This window comes from Protomyctophum parallelum, assembly GCF_964188405.1.
Source record: "Protomyctophum parallelum genome assembly, chromosome: 5".
NCBI lineage: Eukaryota > Metazoa > Chordata > Actinopteri > Myctophiformes > Myctophidae > Protomyctophum > Protomyctophum parallelum.
Window position 1 is genome coordinate 39,584,817 of NC_139702.1, and position 20,034 is coordinate 39,604,850.

Below are 20,034 nucleotides of genomic sequence, written 5' to 3' on the forward strand. Positions count from 1 at the left end.
CCAAATACATGTTTAGCAAATTTAGCTCCCTTGCATTCTTTGATAGCAAGGTGTGTTCAAAGTTAAGCAAGCTCCTGTTCTTTAATTGTTGCACCAAAAACCTGCCGGTGAGTAAATGATGGCCCAGACCCCCACCCCATAAAGACAAAATACTGCAGTTTTTAAGGAGCCCAAATAAACCAACTTTGTGGATGTAACAACAATTGGCCCCATGTTGGATTTTTAGGGGCCTCAAATTACAATCAAATAGATTGGAGAGCTGTATAGCCTATATAACATGGTGCTCTCTTTGCGGGGGGTGCATGGGGACACAATTGGTTATACTAACTATATACGGTACTTGAGTCAATCAGTAAATCTACACTCTCAGTATTGAGCAAGATATGAACATTGATATTAAGATCATAGAATAAAATGTGATGCTTATTTACTCAATCAGTACAAAGCTATAGGCCTAGTATTGAGCAAGATATTGACATTAATTCCATGATGAGATTGAGATAGATCATAGAAAAGTAATATAATTAATTAAAGCAATTACTGTGTCCCTGCAGGGATAGTGCTACACAGCATACACTATAGGCTGTGTATAGCACTGTCCCTGGGACACAGTCTTCCACAGATACTGCAGGGAATTTTGTCCATGCAGCGATGAGGTGAGAGGTCAACGTTTCCTGCTGTCTCTCTTGTCCTGGATGGATTCCGCCCTTGCCTGTTCGAAGGTCTGGATGCCTTGGGGATCCTGCAGGTGCAGCCTCTACCTTTCCCTGTCAGCCAGGGACGTGCACACAGTGGGCTTCAGACCCTGCCCTTTTACCCGTCTGTAAAACAACTGCCCATTCGAGACCACAAATGCAGAATTTACTATGGTGAAAGAAATGCAAATGCCACTCCTTTCCATGCCATGCTGGAAGCAGCATGCAGGAGAATTACTTTTTATTTCTCCGGAACTTGAACACAGAATTTTGCGTTGAACTAATCTAAATCCATGTCGTTATACCACTATAGCTAAAGACTGCTGGGTTGCGCCCCGAACACAGCTGATCTACAAGCTCCCAACGCGTCGCGCTGCGGCGCGTTGGGAGCTTGTAGATCTGCTATTTTCGCATTTTTTGTCCAAAAGTGCCCTCTTACGGGATGTCAGCCCCTGGCTCTCTAACACTCTCTGCACGTCCCTGCTGTCAGCAGCTGTAGGCCTATATGCTCCCAGTTTGCTGCATCACTGTTGCAGCTCCTGAGGTTGGCCTTCAGGGTGTCTCTGAAGCGGAGAAGGGCTCTTCCCAGGCCACGCTGTCCCTCCTTCTAGCTGACCAAGGATGGGTTGAGGATCTCATTGGCGTTTGGCCCCTAGACTGTTTGAGGCTGCATGTTGGATTTTAACCCCTGCTCATTTTATTAGGGTAGGATGGCTCAGGTCAGGGTAAAAGACAGAATACAGCAACTTACAATGGGCCTGATAGGCCTATACACCATCTGATACCCTGTGTACCTGTGACTGTTTGAGGCCCCATGTTGCATTTATTTAGGGGTCCCGAATGGAATGTTTTTGAAACATTTTCCATTTTCCAACATATTCCACAATTACTATTTTATTATTATTACTATTATTATTATTATTATTATTAGGAAAATAGCAGATCTACGAGGAGATCTGTGAGCTTGTAGATCGGCTACTATAAAGCCTAGTCGTCGCTTATTCCTTTGGGCTTTCTTGATGATGATTTCCTGTTTTTGGCGTATATTTGTATGTCTCTAAATGTTATGATGAATTGAAAAAGGTGGACCCTCTTGTAAACAAGTGTATAATGCTTTATTGCCGTCCACTCACAGTTACAGTTTTTGTATTGAGTTGTTGTGCTTGAAATGTACTGTAATTCTGCAAACTGTTAATACATTCTTCAATCAATCAATCAATCAATCAATCAATCAATCAATCAATCAATCAATCAATCAATCAATCAATCAATCAATCAATCAATCAGCTTTCACAGGGGTGGGAAATGTATGTTCATGGGGGGGGGGGGGGGGATGTAAAAAACCCAATAAAAAGATAATTAAAAAAAGAAAAAGCTTTCATAGACCTGCCTATACTTATTTATCTCGCAAACTCTGGCAACACTGTGACACTTCGTTCGTTCGTTGTGCGGACGAGGGGGGTGGTGGTGGTGGTGGTGGAGGGGGGGGGGGGGGGGCGGCGCCAGGAGAGGAGGAGGAGGGCGCGAGCCAGCCGAGCCGAAGCAGGAAGGAAGCACTGAAGCAGGGGCTGTAAGGAAAGGAAAGGGGAGGCAGGCTGTGAATGCTAACAAGCTCTTCGTATTATAGCTTCCACACATAGGGTTTGCCTTTTCTGAAGAAGAAAAAAATAAATACAACACCCAGCAATGGAGTTGAACGACGACCACTATTGAAATATTACTATGCGCCCGTGCAGTGTATTTCACCACCTAGAAGCAGCGCGCCTTCTTCTTGGATATATTCACCGACGTCGTTGGCAACTATAGTTGTGTAAAATCCTCTATTTCCGCCGCCGAGTGAAATGTATCGCTGCTGCTCGGATTCCACATTTTTCTGACAATGGAGATAGAAAATATCGTGGCCAACACGGTTCTCCTCAAGGCGAGAGAAGGTAAGAGAGCAGTCTGTCCAGCTCCATGGATGACACAAACACACACAGGAGAGAGAGAGGAGGAGAGGGCAGACCTCTTACAAGACTAGCTTTTGGTTGCCATCCTTGGATTATGCTTGAGATCTCTCTCTCTCTCTTTGCACCTCTCTCTCTCTCTGCCCCCCCCCCCCCCCTCTTCTTTCTCTCTCTCTCTCCAATTCAAAATGACAAATTCAATTCAATTCAAAGGAGCTTTATTGGCATGAGAAAACAATACCTGCGGTACGTTTACATTGCCAAAGCAAAAAGTGGAAACAAAACAATCAAGATAAAACAGTGTAGGCCCTACAAATACATATTTGTGCTCTCTCTCTCTCTCTCTGCCACTCTCTTTTCTGTCTGTCTGTCTGTCTGTCTTCCCTACGCAGTGGTATTCCTCCAGAAGGGGGACGCACAGTTTAGCGTTGAAAACAGCTGTTTGTATACTAATCTATAGTGTGTGTGTAGGGCAAACGTACGGCCCAACTGGTGTGTGTTTGTGTGCGCGCGCGCGTGTGTGCATCGCGTAATGACAGTTTGCATTAGCATATGTCAAGCACCTATTCCCCCCCCCCATGAAAACAGTCGAGCCATTCAGGATCTTTTGCGACGATAACATTTCGTTACAGATTCGTTTACAGGATTTTTGACCAATATCAAGTTGAACATCTAGCTTAGCTTTACTATACGCAGCAGAGGTTGAAGTGCCATGTTTGTATCTGTATCCTCCTTAACACAGGTTTCTCTCTGTCAGTCAGTCAGTGTGGTTGTAATTTATAAATCCTAATACGGAGTGTGTGTATAGCCACCCATGTTGCTAAAAGGAAACGGGAACGTGTCACATTATTTGACGCAGATGTGTTATTATTAATTCCTCTGCACTGCCATTACATCCACCAGGCCAGAGAAAGAGAGAACCTGTAACAATGCAGAGATTATGAGTTGCGTTGGGAATGTGTTTTATTTTTGTGGGAGTTAAGGGGGGGGCGACGGGGGGCGACTGACTGTCTGTCTGAGAGGCCTTTTATTAAGGATCCCTGCAGACATGGTGCTGTACTGTACAGCGCATTAGCTCTACTGGAACTGGAAGTGTATGTTGATTGCATACAGTGCACTATCTATTCTACTGTATATCCACCTCAATCTACCTGGGGGAAAGAGAAGGCACCCCAGACAGTCCCGGGGTCTCTCTCATCTCATCTGGAGGGAAAATATAATTTGACAGAAATTCACAGAATATGAGCAGGAATAAGGCAGAGAGCAGAGAGGATACTTGTGTTGCCAGTGAGTGGGCGCAGGGGGTGAAGGCGCAACATTGTTATCAGCAAAGCAAATAGATAAAAGAAAGGTCCTTTAAAGTAATTGCTGCTGGCCAACGGTTTAGATTTCGTTACCTTTCCCCTCTTTTTTTGCGAATAGAGGTGCGAATTGCGATCCCGATCAAAATCACTCGAATCAGGGGGATATTGTGCAACGTGATGATTAATAAATAAATTCAATTTAATTTAGTCTAGAGATAACAAAAGATTAATTGGTGAACCCCTCACCCCATGTATTCATGCATTGCACATTTCTGTTGTAGCCAACCACAGAAATCCGCCTTTGTTTTCAAACGCCCCTGTTAGCAAGTCGGCAAAACCGGTTGCACCTATCAGCCGGTGTTGCTTGTCAATTGAATTAAAGAATGTAGATTGAGCTCTGCCAAGGCCTCAGTCTGACTTCGACTAGACAGAGGCTCACTTGTATTGTTGTTGTTGCAGGGCCACTGTATTTTGCACTTATTTTATTGTACACTATGCCATAGTGTACTTATTTTATTGTACACTATGCCATAGTGTACTTATTTTATTGTACACTATGGCAGGTTTTATTTCCCCAATATAGCATCCTTCCTCGTTTGTAGTTAAATTAGTAGTCTTAAAACGTCCCTTAATAAAAGTCAACTTAGCTGCCTGCATGTCATGTGAACAACGGAGCAACACAAGCTGTCCAAGTGTCCATGTATAGTTAGTTATTTTTCACAAACAACTGCATACACGCCACAAGGGGCTGAGTTTTCTATAGGTAGGCTACTATATGTAGGTACAGGTAAACATAAAACGTCCCTAGCCAAAGTGTCATAACGGTACTAAATAGTTATCTGATTATGACAAGAACACGCATTGGACACCTTGGAATTTATTATCGGCCTTTCCAGTGTCTTTGCTGTGAAGTGACAGTATAGTAGCTTATGCTGCAGATGGGCAGTGGTGTAAAGTAACTAAGTATACTTACTTAACACATTTAACTCCGAGATCTTCGGCAATTGGTCTTTTATAGTACTTTTGATTGATCAAGTCTTAATGCTACTCACATTAGCATTGGGCTGCTAGCTGGTGTACGCACCCACCACGCCCGTTCTATCCGTTTCTTTCAGTCACCTTTTGAAAGAAATGCATATTCGGTGGTATTCGGTTCGGTTGATTTTAGAGCCGAAACTAAATAGCCAAAGAACCGGGGTTACCTTTCGTAACATACTGTTTTGTTGTGATGACGTGATCAAAATGTAATCATGTCTTTTGCCATTATCATGTAGCTCTACAACAAAGTTTCGGCCATGACAGCAATGGTACAAAAACTGGTTGTAAAAAGAAAATGATATATAATATTAATCACCAGTAAGAGAGGTCACATGCACGCATCCGGCTCGTTGACGGCAGACTGCTGGGCGAGCGCGGGCGCTTTGGCATGGGTGGTCAGATCAACAAGGAATGAATTCTGTACTGGCCATATAAGGAGCGTGTCTTGAGTGTACAGGGTTTGATGAGGTCAGATCAACATATGGAATGTCAGAACAGGTGAGCTCCATACAGTATATCTAAGGGTGGTTGCGGGGACCTTCTCTTGAGTCTACAGGGTTTGATGAGGGCCCAGGTAGGGCCGGGTCTTAATCTTCGGGCCTGTGGAGAACTCTAGTTTTCGCCGGCTGCCGGGCGCGGCTGCACTAATAACTTTAAGGCACTATTTTTCGGTTTCCTATATTCGGTATTCGTTTTCGGCCAAGAATTTCCCATTGGGTGCATCCCTACTCGAAAATACTTTCCACACTGGTAACCTGGCAGTGATTATCACACGAGTTGTTGAGGTTCAGGTCGAGGCAGCACATGATGGCCAAGGATAAATATTGTGACAGGGTGTGCCCCGCTTTTAAAGTTTGAAATGACATGGGGAGTGATGTGGGTTTTATTGTTTGAGAGCGGTCTTTAATGTCATTTCACATGTTAATTTAAGCCAGTCCTAAAGAGGAATTTCAGTGGATTTCACTTTTCCGCAGGCAAGCTCGGTTTGTTGAGTACATTCATTCATTATCACCAGTACAGTCTTTTTTTTAAAGTGAGAAACGGAAGGTTGGGTTAGTTCAGATCAGATCAGAGATTTGCAACAAGGTGAGTTCAAACCTGCATTCAACCACTTGCAAGTTGCAACAGAATCTCCAAAGCTGTTGTTCTGCAACATTCCATAACTGGACAGTCGACATCAAAGCATCTAGCAGAGACCGTTTACCATTTCCATAGCAATTGTACTTCAAGTCAAGTCATGTCAAGGAGGCAGTGGCTCAAGAGTAGCTCGGCCGGTAGAGCGGCCGGATGGGAACCGCGAGATTCCCAGTTCGATCCCAGACTCCCCCAGAGTTAGTGTCGAAGTGTCCTTGAGCAAGACTCTGAACCCCTAATTGCTCCCCATGTGCAGGTCAGTGCCTTGCATCGTTTCCTCCGTCATCGGTGTATGAATGTGTGCGTGCATGTAATGTAATGTAAAGCGCTTTGGATAAAAGTGCTAAATAAAGCACTTAGTATCTAGTTTACATATATTTTGTACATTATATTCCGCTTTATTTAATATTGAAGAGTGGGCAACCAACTAGCATTTCCAGCATAGTCCCTCCGGGCAATGGGTGTTATAAACGGCAAAAATGAGCATGAAAGATCTGATAGCATTTCACGATAAGATATCAATGTGTTTTGTTCTTTGTTGTATTGTTTCCCTAAACACTACATGGATTAAATGGCTGAAACTTGTTGCCTGCTATTTGGAAAGTCAAATGTTGACAAAAATGTTTAGAATATTGTCTGGGAATATGAAACATTTGGTCTCATTGTGGCAGTTGGCTAGTTGACCATAAGGCGTTCTTTATCAATGTAGCACCTTGTAGGCCATCATCCTGACACAAATGGTTTGAATATAACAGTTGGACATTATTATAATTTAATCCTCCTAATCTGACATCAGAATACATATTTTATCCGTTACATATGTCTATTCTATGCTATAATTCTTTCAGAAAGATCTGTTTACCTCATACATACGTTGTAAAAATCAATGCATGCTATTACAACCATGATGTTATTATGTGCTTGCCACACCACATCCCTCTTCTTTACACACGTTTAATTCTTTAATTTCTAATATACAATAATGTTATCAGTGTTGTTTTTGGCAGCAGATTTTGATTTTAGTTTTAGTCATAATCTCTTGAATAGTTTTGATTTTAGTCACATTTTAGTCACCTGGAATGTTTTAGTCTTAGTCTAGTTTTAGTCGACTAAACATCATAAGATTTTAGTCGACTAAATCTACAGTTGATTTAGTTGATTAAATTTTATTTTGGCGGTGCCTTGATGCTGTTATAATGACTGTTTTTACACTTGCTGAAAATAGCCGATCTACAAGCCCACAAGTTGTGAGCCTGTAGATCTGCTATTTTCAGCATGCAACTAATTGTAAAATGACTTATCTCTCTTGTCCACTAGTCCCTTCCTAACATTTTAGTCTAGTTTTTATTTGTTGACGAAATTATCAATATATTTAGTCTTAGTTTTAGTCATCATAGCTTAGTTTTCATGTAGTTTCCATTTAGTTTTCCTCAGTGGAAAAAGGTAGTCGACGAACATTTTTCGTCTTAGTTTTAGTCGTCGAAAACAACACTGAATGGTATCCTATTCAAACACTCGTTAAGGAAATTCTACATTGTGCGTTATCGATGGAACAGTGTCTTTGGTTTCAAGCTATGTTGGAGACTTATACAAGTTCATAGTTGATTAAACTGTCCAATGCCATGGGAATAATGTGGATTTTTAACCCCTGTGGTATTCACCTCTATTGAACGTTTGCAACTTTGCATGCGTCAGAGAGACATGAAAATTGTTTCTCTCAAAGTGTCCAGTCTGCCCACATAAATGCAAATATGTTTGGAATTTTGAGATTCGAGATTTTTTCATAAACGAGGCAAACAACTTACATGGGGGCAATAGTGGTTCCACATGTACCCCAGCTGGCCTAGATCAATGGTGAAAAGTACCCTTTTCATACCAAGGGCCATCATTTATAATTCAGAATTTGAGCCACAGACCACCATTTGTGGATGTTGGTACCATAAAGGAGAGATAACAGACAATCGTTGATCAAAATAACAATTCTTCTACAATTCATTCTCTTAATTGTGTAGATTTCTTTGGTTTCATTTTACGCTCTCAAGAGTTAAAGATCTATAAGGCCAATATTGCCAACTCTGCATAGATCTGTAAGGTTTCATTTGGTTTACCCAACCTCCATCATTTAGCTGGGGACCACCTGGAACCCCCTCAAGGACCACTGGTGGTCCCTGGGACCACTGGTTGAGAACCACTGACCTAGTTTCTGACCAGAGTGTTGTCTCCTGTATCTCCGCTTTTCTTCACGGCCCATTATTTACACTGTCTAAATAAAAATTGAAGGAATGTTGTGTACTGTCCATTTCTCATTCCGTTAAAAACAAACTATTATGAATCATTTTCACTTCCCAATATAGGATCCACTGATTATTTGTATTAACCCCTTCTGGACGGGGTCGGGAACCCCTTTTGGTGCTTTTAAGCATTATGTTACACTTTAGCTATTGAAAAAAATAGCAGATCTACAAGCTCATAGGGGGGCACCACGTGCCGCTCGACGAGCTTGTAGATCTGCTATTCTTTTTAAATCGTGAAAATGTGGCGCAAATCTTCGCTCGTTTGCTCTTTCAGAGTGACAGTTTTTAACCAAAATCCTGGTTCCAGGCAGGGGGTGCCTGCCTGGAACAACATTCCTTGACATGAAAAAGGTTGAGAACCACTGATATAGAAAGAAAACTGTTAGGATTTAGAAGACTTTTTTTTAGAATCGTCCTCGGGTCTAAATGGCTTAATTGGTGTCGGACACGTGCACTCACTAACCTTCTAACATTTTGTTTTAACGACACTGACTGCGAGCTAGGAGGTTGTTTCACTTGTGTGAGACAGTTTTGCCTCTGTGACGTTAGCCAGTGCAGCTTTATTAGTTTTGTGGTCGTAGCTCGGCTAACGCTTGTTGTCATCACTCTGGGGTGTTTCCTCCAGCTGAGGCTCATAAAACACATTGCTTTGTGTGACTGGCCCTTGATGTGGTTCCCATTTGACTGTTGGTAAAGCCACAAATGGGCTGTGACAAGAGAATGAGATGCAATGTGTTACGTACGCATTTCTCTACCATTAGTAGCGACTCTAGCGAGTACTAGCGACACTAGCTTATAGTGGCAGTGTTGATTTTGTCGACTAAAACTAGGACGAAAAATGTTCGTCGACTACCTTTTTTTCACTGACAAACTAAGTGGAAACAAAATAAAAACTATGCTATGATGACTAAAACTATAAGACTAAATATATTGACAATTTCGTCAACAAATAAAAACTAGACTAAAATGTTAGGAAGGGACTAGTGGACAAGAGATCCAGTATAAGTCATTTTACACTTGGTTGCACAACGCGTCGCACTGCGACGCGTTGTGAGCTTGTAGATCTGCTATTTTCAGCAAGTCATTACGACGGCATCAAGGCCCGCCAAAATACATTTTTAGTCGACTAAATCAACTGTAGATTTAGTCTACTAAAATCTTATGATATTTAGTCGACTAAAACATTCCAGGTGACTAAAATATGACAAAACTAAATGAGTTTCATTCCAAAGACTATGACTAGACTAAAATAGAAATTTGCTGCCAAAAACACTGCTTAGTGGCTATTTTGGCTAACGATATATGTTGTTGTTGTTGTTGTTGTTGCCCATGTTGGAAAGATGACTCTGCATAAAGAGGGGTTTTTAACGTTCTGTTAACATGATAGTGTTGCTCTTCCAGCTGCCTGTTGTTAAAAATGCAATTTCGTCACGAAGACAGCCTTGTGCCTCTTTTAACTTTACTTACTTTACTTTACGTATTTTTGAGGTTTTGACTTCCAAACTGAACAAAAAGCACTTACTGTATACATTACACACTTTGCTAGGCTGCCTTTAAATGTCCTACTGTTTTTGCATTGAAATAATAGTCTTCACACTCTCGTTGTTTTTGTTCCTACTCTTTTTGCAGAGGTCAGATCAGAGTTAGAACGTTTTTCAATCACCAAAACCTGATATAAGTTCCATCGGTGAAGCCATAATTTCACTGAAGGTGTCATCCAATCACAGATACCCCTCAAGGTGTACCAGGACGTGCTTTGTGTTCCACACACATGGCCTCCATGTTGGAATGCGGCGTTCCTGGACGTCCCATTCAGCGTGGCCATGAATAACCAGCAGGCCCAGTGTCGGAGAGACGGCTGTAAATAATCAAGATAATCAAGCTTTTAGTGTTTGTCATCTTAAACATGCTCAGTTAATGTCTTGCTAATGTTTAGAGTCTCTGGATATTCTCCCTTTCTGTCCCACCTTTCTTGGACTCTCTCTCTCTCTCTCTCTTTCTCTCTCTCTCCCTCCCTGAAGACATTGTGAAAACAAGGGTCGGTTTTCAAGCCTGTCTCTGTTGGATTTTATGGAATCATTCTGGAGCATAGAGGGGCAAGAAGGAAAGGTCTTGCAACACACCATGGCAGGCTGCAGGAACGCACGTGTGAGTGCTTGTGCATGCGTGTGCCCATGGTGTGTAGGGCTGATCACCAGATGTTTGTTGATTGATTGATTGTCATGCAAATATAGTGATTAACAATTATTACAATACAATAATTGTATTTTCGGCAGTGAACATAAAAAAAAAAAAAAAAAAAAAATATATATATATATATATATATATAATAAAAAAATACATTGCAAACATTGCCCAGCGCATATATGACAAATATTGAAATAAATAACCTAAATATACACAGAATTGAATGACACTGACCGATACGAATAATCCAAATAAATAATGTACTAACTAGGGCCACAACAGGCATCCAAACACGTCCATTGTGTGCTTTCCTTGAATAATCTATTAATATCTCTGCAGATGACTAGTATTTTATTCCTTACAAAAACATCCCTAAAGTACTAGCATTACATTCCCACTTTCTTTGCTCTAATTCTGCCCTCATTTGGTTTTCCGTGTCCTACGAGTTACGCATATGTTTGATCCTCCAGAATAATAGGTAATCCAAGAGTATACACACCAAATGCACAGACGAGAACGGATACCGGAGAACTCGCCAGTTTACCAAGTTGAACAGTCTTCATCAAAGTCTTCATCGTTATGCTAACATGCTGTCTTCATCAGTGTAGTATGTCAACCCCACAGATGTTATAGTTCATTTCCAAAGTGATCAAATTATTTTGTGCAATTAAAGTCAGCTAGATGATGATAAAAAGGTGAGTATGTGAATACCAATAGGCCTACCAATTCAGGATATTGTTTACTAATGAATTACATTGTTTCGGTACTTTGGTGTTTAAACTTTTAGCACTTTCTCTAGTGTTAACTCTAAACAACTATCCCCTCTCTCTTAATTCAATGCAATTTAAATGAAGGTAAAGTAAAACTAAAATGCACTAAATCGCGGCGAGTTGGTAAACTGTGAGTTCTCCGGATACCGACGAGAACAACAAGGCCGTCAATTCTTCGTTGATGACTACTTCGTTGATGCTACGCACAGTGGTGTTTTTGCGAACGCAATGAGCACTAACTATGAGACCCTGCAGATCGTGTCTGTCTGTGTGTCTGTGTGTCTGTCCCGCTGTGACACCACCCGCCCGCCACCCGAGGGCGCAGCTGTAGCACGCACGCACACACACACACACACACACACACACACACACACACACACACACACACAAACGAGCTGCGTTCGCTTCCCGCGTTTGCGCGTCCTACTTGTGTTACAGGGGAGTACTTGCTCTGTTTCACTCGGTGTGTACTGTACCGTTCTGGCGTTCTCATTGCATTATGCTGCATTTAGTGAGGAGTTCTTTGGTGTTCTGTCTTTGTGACGTTGTGGCCCAAGTCCAACTGAACCGTCCTTTTGTCAAGTCTTGCTTGTGGTCACCTCACCAGTGGTGTACAAAGTTAGCCTGGCTTTGGCCAGAAAACATAACGTGTCTTCAGCCAATTGGCAGAGAGTATGAGGAAGGTGGAGAAATCAGAAAATAATCGGGGGGCCAATCAGTGACTGCTGTTCGTACAACAGTGAAAAGCAGCTTCTGATTGATTGGTCCATGTGTGTGACGTAGAATACATGCTGCGGTACTTTCAAGACAACGGCTGCCCTCGACGCAAAGAGACGCAAAATAATCACAATCATCTTTATTGTCATGTCACAGTTTTACAAGTAGAAAGTAGAAACCAACAAACTAAAAACTAAACAGACCTTGTTGTTCTATCTTTAAGCGGACTAGCACACTGTGATGACTATCAGCTTTTTGTTAACGCTGATTGGCTGGATGAGTCTGTCAAGGCAACCACTCACGCCCACTTTTCAAGCTGCCTATGGGACGAAGTCCAGACTGATACCGGGGGAGGAAGCGTGCGTGAGTGAATCCATGTTATCAGTCTGGCCAAAGCCAGGCTAGTAAAAACTACTCACAGTAAAACAAAAAGGAACATCTCGTGTGCAGTGACTGGGCATAGCATACATTATGATAACACTGTAAACAACCAGCAGGAGGCGCTGGCGGGGACAGTTAAAGATAATATTCATCAGCTTATGTAACGCCCGAGATTCGTACCCGGGTCTCCCGCGTGGAAAGCCAACATCTTAACTACTAATCCAAAGGCATATCCCTGTGATTCGCGGGAGATATTAGACTTTTAGGCCATCAGGCTGAGGTTGTGAGTCACTCTGCTACACTTGGCATATTACTGTCCCTGCTGATTATGATCACACAGACATGCTCCACACACACGTTCCACTTCCAACGTCATGGCTTTTGTTTGCGTTTTACCTGAAGAAGATATCTCCATGGTGCTCTTGAGATTGGCTGCCTTTCAATTGCTTGTTAATGTTAAACATGGCTCGTTCAATGTGCGGAAAACACACAATATGAATTTTAGAACGTAATAAGTAGACAACACATGTCTCACGTTAAAACCGAAGACAAAGAGTTGAATATGAAAAAAAGAATAAGCTGATGGTCCTCACCTCATGGACATGGCGTTGGCATTCTGATGCACCGCCTTCCGACAACAATTTTACAATTGATCATTTAGGCATTTAGCAGACGCTCCTAATCCAGAGCGATTTACATTAAGCAAGAACAAAAAACATGGCAATACATCATATACATAAAACTAGATGCTTTTATATAACTAGACTAGGTGGCTTGTGCGGTTAGGGTTAGGGACAGACAGGGTTAATAATGCTAATAAGGCGAGTCAGAATGGCAGTGCGTCGGAATAGCAGGCTTGGGAATGCAGGTGTGTAACCCAGCCCCTCACCTCACAGGTCCAAATATGGCAATTCTAATTGCTACTCTCTCTATCACTATACAGTATATGGCCATGAAATTTCATTTAGAACTGGGACCTCTAGTAAATCCTTTACATTATGGACGGCTTACTAGCCTATAGTCAGGGAATATTATCATAATAATGTCAAATCTGGGAATACATTTCTTACCAAGCCTTATTTTGGTGGTTGATGGTACCCTAACTTTCAGCAGCTGTCAAAAATTCCCCAAGGGTGGTTGAATAGAAACCAATGTTTTTTTTTAAACTTTGTTTGGGCAACTTCACAGAATTATAACATACATATTTCACTTTCTACATGTTTCACTTGGCACCCTGTAGGGGCGGTGTTGCAGTCGCTGTACCACACTGTTGTGACGAAAAGAGAGTTGAGCCAAAAGGCAAAGCTCTCTGTCTAACCGAGAAATCTTTGTTCCTACTCTCACCTATGGTCATGAAGTGTGGGTCATGACTCATGACTCATGACCGAAAGGATAAGGTCACGACTATAAGCGGCTAGAGCTTTCTTCGACGGGTGGCTGGCATCTCTTTAGAGATAGGGTGAGAAGAAGTTTAGTCACACGGGAGAGACTCGTAGTAGAGTCGCTGCTTCTTCGCCTGGAAAGGAGCCAGCTTAGGTGGTTCGGGCATCTGGTTAGGATGCCTCTCGGGCGTCTCCCTAGGGAGTTATATATACAGTATATATATAATATATATATTTCAAAATATTTTTAAAAATAAAGACATTTAAAATAAGTATACATTTTAAAACAAACAAACAAATCTAAGAAATACCATACATAAAAATAATTAAGAAGTAGTGAATACCTGATCTACTAGCTCATAAAACGTTTGTAGATCTGTTATTTTCAATAGTTTGGGCAAATCCGGGGCAAATGTCTAATCTCTCTTTTGGGGTCTCGACCTGAAAAGTTTGGGAAGCTCTGCAGTAGATCTAGAACAAACAGTGGAATGGTGATGTATTCATGGCCATAATTAGACAAACCTTCATGAGAAGAAACGTGTGTTGTGTGGAAGCAGCGTTGTTTTTGGCAGCACATTTTGATTTTTGTTTTAGTCATAGTCTTGAATAGTTTCCATTTAGTTTTAGTCACATTTTAGTCACCTGGAATGTTTTAGTGTTAGTCTAGTTTTAGTCGACTAAATATCATAAAATTTAGTCGACTAAATCTACAGTTGATTTAGTCCACTAAAATGTATTTTGGCGGGCCTTGATGCCGTCGTAATGGCAAATTTACACTTGCTGAAAAGTGAAAATAGCCGATCTGCTATTTTCAGCATGCAAAGTGTAAAATTACTTATACTAGATCTCTTTTGCACTAGTCCCTTCCTAACATTTTAGTCTAGTTTCTATTTGACGAAATTGTCAATAAATGTAGTCTTAGTTTTAGTCATCATAGCTTAATTTTCATGTAATTTCCATTTTGGTTTTCCTCAGTGAAAAAAAGGTAGTTTTAGTCATAGTTTTAGTCGACAAAATCAACACTGTAGCGTGTGGAAGGCGGTAGAAGAAGCAAGTGAAGCCTAATTTAGACTTTTTCTGTCACTCACCGAAAATCTGTTGCGGTGAGCGACACCATTGTACAACAACGTGTGAAATTAGGAATAGGAAATGAAAGGATTGGGTAAGAGGGTATAGGCTGCAGCATACTTCTTGCGGAAACGTAAGCTTGGCAAGGTTGTAATAACACAATGATGGAATTGCAGAAAATTTTTTAGAAACGATTTGCCATGGCAAAATACACACAACACTTGTACTTCAATATTTTCTATCTTGCCGCAGATGACACTGAATACCCTAGGAGTTACAAAACTATATAATTAATCATTTAAATCCATCTCTAGACAAGTCATACTTAAGGTGTTTAATATGCTATAAAAGTGTATAATGTAATTTCATTTGAGGTGATGATAGTTAGTTAACACATTTTTGCTATCTACTAGCTGGTAGCATAAATGTAGTTAAGCTGTGCGTCCCTTGCGTCCCCTTCAACCCATTTTGGGCGGGAATCCCTTTTAGTGTTTTAAGCTATTGAAAAATAGCAGATCTACAAGCGCATAGCGTGCCGCCTAGTTGAAAAATCGTGAAAATGTGGCGCAAATCTTTGAATATGTATTCTTTCAGAGCAAACGTTTTTTAACTCAAATCTTTGATTCTGGGGGGTCCCTGGAACAATATATTTTCAGATGGGCGGTAGGCGGCCAATTACATATAATTATGGGGTCCTTGACATGAAAAAGGTTGAGAACCACTGACATACAAACATAGGATTTTCTGAAAACTGTCAGAACTTAGAAGACATTTGTAGAATCTATTAAGTCTAAATGGGTTAAGAGAATCGGTTTCCTCCCCACTGTAGCCCCATGCACACACTCACTGAAACCATTGGCTGTCATTAGCATTAGCGCACACCGTTTACATGTCGCCAGAAGCGTTTACATGTCGGGAGCGATGCGAGACAAAGTCACAAATGACATCCGAACTTTGGACGGCTGAAGATCCTCCAAGGACAGCTCTCCTAGATTGGATGGAGGTTTGAAAATCCTGCTTTGAACCTATAGGTAAATGGAGAGGAGTTGTAACGTCCCATAGCTGGTGGTGACGGAGGCGTTGCATAGCAACCGGATCAATGTTCAAACCACTAACGTCCCCTAGCTGGGGGGTACGAATATATTTGTACCTCGCAGAGAAAGAATTAATATGTGCCATGTGATTGTGGAGAGCAGTAGCTCTGAATTTTGTGGTTCCATGTGATACATATTCGTGATGCTTCGTCATCCAATCCGAACCCTGCTTATGTAATGCCTGGGATTCAAACTCGGGTCTCTCTCCTGCGTGGACCACTAACCACTAAGCCAAAGGGATATATCCCTGTTGTAACTATAGGTGCATTCCTTTCACTGAGTTGACAAAAGAAGCACCACAAGTTAGTGTGTGTATTTCTTTTCTCTCCTTCAGGCAAATACTTTAGTTATTACAATATGTTTGACTTAAGGCGACCTGTGGGTAGTCTAAGTCTATGTCTATGTATTCTTCTTTACTCTTGCTACTGTAACGCCCAGCCAGGATTCGTACCCTGGTCTCCTGCGTGGTAAGCCAACATCTTAACCACTAAGCCAAAGGCATATTCCTGTGATTCGGGGGAGATATTAGACTGAGTGAGTCTCTCTGCTACACTTCTTCATATACGTACTGAGATGAATACTACAGATTTTTATAAATGTCCTTCCCCAGTGGTTCCCAAAGTGGGGTCCGGGGACCCCCTAGGGGTCCTTGAAAGAGTTCCAGGGGATCCCCAGCTAAATAATAATTAGGAACCAAATGGACCCTTATGGGTCTGTAACTCAGAGACTGTACGGGTCCATTTGGTTCCATTTGTACACTCTGAGTTAAATTAAACAAATTAGATGCCCATGGGATTATTCAGAATAAAGACGATTTTACAATATACATTGGGGTTGGAGATAGAAATGCCATTGAATGGGGGACATGGTCAAATATTTGTAGTAAAAGTACAATATTTGCGTCTGTAGTGGAGTAGAAGTAAAAGTTTTGGAAACTGTGGAAATCCTCAAGTAAAGTACAAATACGTCGGGTCATCAGGTACAGTACTTAAATAAATGTACTTCGTTACTTTCCGCCACTGGAAAGAGGTTTAGGAGGAGGACAGTATACTGTATACAGTGTTCTTTGGCTTTTACTGTTCTCTATCTCTCTCTGTCTCTCTGTCTCTCTTTGTCTCTGTCTCTGTCTCTCTCTCTCTCTCTCTCTCTCTGCCGATCATGTGCGTCTTGCAATGTGTGGGTATACAGATGGATTACCCTGTGCAAACACACCAGGCTAGTGCTTTGAATGGGCAATACGGATACTTCCAGCTAATGTTTTTCTTATCTGGGTGCTCTCCAGCCAACCATACTGTATGGATGAAGGCCTGCCGAGAGACCAGAGAGAGAGAGAGAGAGCAACGGCGTGCTCGCTCGTTTATCACGGCCCCGACGTCATCGTGTGTGTGTGTGTGTGTGTGTGTGTGTGTGTGTGCATGCATTACAATAGGCCTAAACTATGTGTGACCCTCTCTCATTTCCTACCATTAAGGTTATGCCTCATTGTGCTTGGAGAATGTGGCAGACAGTGTGCGCGGTCAGACTCTCCACACACACACACACACACACACACACACACACACACACACACACACACACACACACACACACACACATGCCCCAGCTGTAGGGTGTGTATCGTGTCCCACTAGACATGGAGTGGACTGTAGTGTGTGTGGAAGTGTCAAATTCACATTGTATGATCCTTGTGGTGTGGCCATAATAATGATCACAGTCGATTATGTTATTATCGCAGCGAGTGCTATTGTCTGTCAACAGAGTAAACAGCCCGTTTACCATCGTGACATTGATCTTTTTCTAAATTTAAATCCTCAAGTTGTCGCCAGTGCATAACACTTCATGTGAGACAACATTCTTGCTGTGTAAATAAATACTATGATTCCATTTTGATGTGATTAAGTGGCTCATGTGCCATGTCGGCAGGCCCCCGTGGTAGATTGTGTGAAGCATTAGCTAGCATTACCCATAGTCAATTGACTTTCATAAACATGTTTGGTTTAGCCTAGATTACTGAAATACAAGCACATAAAATGTTTTGTTAAATCTATGTAATCCTTTTGCGGTCCAGGGCTGCTGTGACTGTTGGATCCCATCTCCCAGAGAGCGTATTAGTTAACATCCCATTGACATAAAATAGGGGACAGCCGTGGTACTGGGTTTGAGGCCCTGAAGAGGGCTTCTGGGGACATTTATAGGCTGTTGATTGTTAAAGTTAGGTTAAAAACACACCCGTGTGAAGTGAGTGGTCCAACTCCGTGTGGGGACCCACAGGAACGCACCCAGGGTGCCTGCCCGATTCCGGCGAGCCGCCCTGCGTCCGAAACGGTTGAGAAATGACAGAGTTACCATGTGGGGCTCCCTCTACTGTACCCTCTACTGTACTGTGCTGTACTGTCACTGTACTGTACTGGCACACCCGATATCACCATATATACAGTTAATATGTGCGTGTGTGTTTTTGTGTGTGTTAGGTTGCGCACAGGTGGTGAAAAACAACCATGCTGTTTTCGTGCTCAGACACACCCAGCCACCCACCCACCCAGCCAGCCACCCACACACATAGCTCCGTAAGGGAGTGGTTGCACCACTCAAAATTCAAAAAGATGGAAAAACCCAAAACTTTCATACATACGCACGCTATGTTCCCCCCCCCCCCCCCCCCCCCCCTCGTTGGGGTTAATCCATCCCTGTGAGCATCTGAATATGACGCTGAGAGATATGTCAAAATATCACACAGATCTCTGTTGGAATGGACAGTGATTCAACAGTCATGCACTTGGACAACTCTCAATGTTTCTGTGAGAATAGAACTTTTGTTTCCCCCTGTGTCTCCTGACATCATCATATCACATTATTGATGATACTGTCATAGATTTTTAAGCTTGTGTGCTTTCACAAGGACACAGAGTTTGTGGTGGTATGTGTGTGCGTAGTGGTGTAGTGTGCGTAGTTTGTGGCGCTATGTGGCGTCTTCTGATCTCATACGCCACTTAGGATTGCGCCTCACTCCGGTTCTTAAAGGTGATGGCAGCCCGACACTCATTGGTTTAATTAATGGCATGCCCAAAACAGAAAACACACCAGGGCGTGTTGCGCTAGGCGCGCCGCTAACACATTGCACATAACGGTTTTAACTGGTAACCGTTAAGATTGTTTTTGGTGCAACGGTACTTTACCCTAGAACACTAAACACGGGTGATTTTCACCCAGACAATTATATTATTTTTGTAATTTTCATAATGTTGCTGATGTCTGAGGTAGGTGGGTCTTTCAGTACCTTCATGATGCTCAGTGATATCATGTAAGGTAGGTTTGTTTCCCTGCCCACATCCCTGTTTTTGAGTGGTGCAACCACTCCTACAACCAGCAATGTCCGTGTACCTGTTTACCTGTGTACCCGTGTACCTGTTTACCTGTGTACCTGTGTACCCGTGTACCTGTTTACCTGTGTACCTGTGTACCTGTATAAGTGAGCACGAGTATGTGACTTATTTATACCAGTAGGGGGCACCAGAAACAGAGAGAGGGGTATTGCTGTGCCTGCTAATGAGAGAGAGAGAGAAAGAGAGAGAGAGAGAGAGAGGGGGGTGGGGGGGGATTGCAACACTCAGTTCACACGGGTGAGATTTTTCTTCTACAGGCAGGTGTTTGGGTTAATTTCACCCGTCTTTCGTGATAGGGTGATAGAGAGAAATCCCATACCCCCACAATGGCAATTACTTAATACACGTGACGACGGAGTATGCGACTGAGTATGTATGAAATAAAAAATTCCTTACGGAATACGGAATCAACGTCATAATTTACTCACCAGACTACGTTGTGGGGACTCACTACATTTACTGTATTGTAATTTAGTTCCTGTGCGACAACGTTCACAAAAGTCCTGGTCGGTGACTCAGTGATTCACAAACGCAAAAAGGAATATTCATAATGGTTAATTACCGGACAACAACTAAAGTCACCAGTAAGGAAAATGTGTCCAAATAGCCATCCCTTGTTTCCTGTAGTTATCAAAAATTGA

At 42.1% G+C, this 20,034-nt stretch overlaps 1 protein-coding gene across 2 annotated transcripts in view; it reads left to right on the plus strand.

The window, feature by feature from the left end:
* The first annotated feature begins 2,243 nt into the window (after positions 1-2,243).
* Positions 2,244-20,034, plus strand: part of grk4 (G protein-coupled receptor kinase 4) — a 105,088-nt gene continuing 87,297 nt past the window's right edge. For both annotated transcript variants that reach the window (XM_083765858.1, XM_083765857.1), the window contains exon 1: positions 2,244-2,626. In XM_083765858.1, coding sequence (XP_083621984.1) covers positions 2,575-2,626 — 52 coding nt within the window. In that variant the 5' untranslated portion in view covers positions 2,244-2,574. The remainder of the gene's footprint in view (positions 2,627-20,034) is intronic.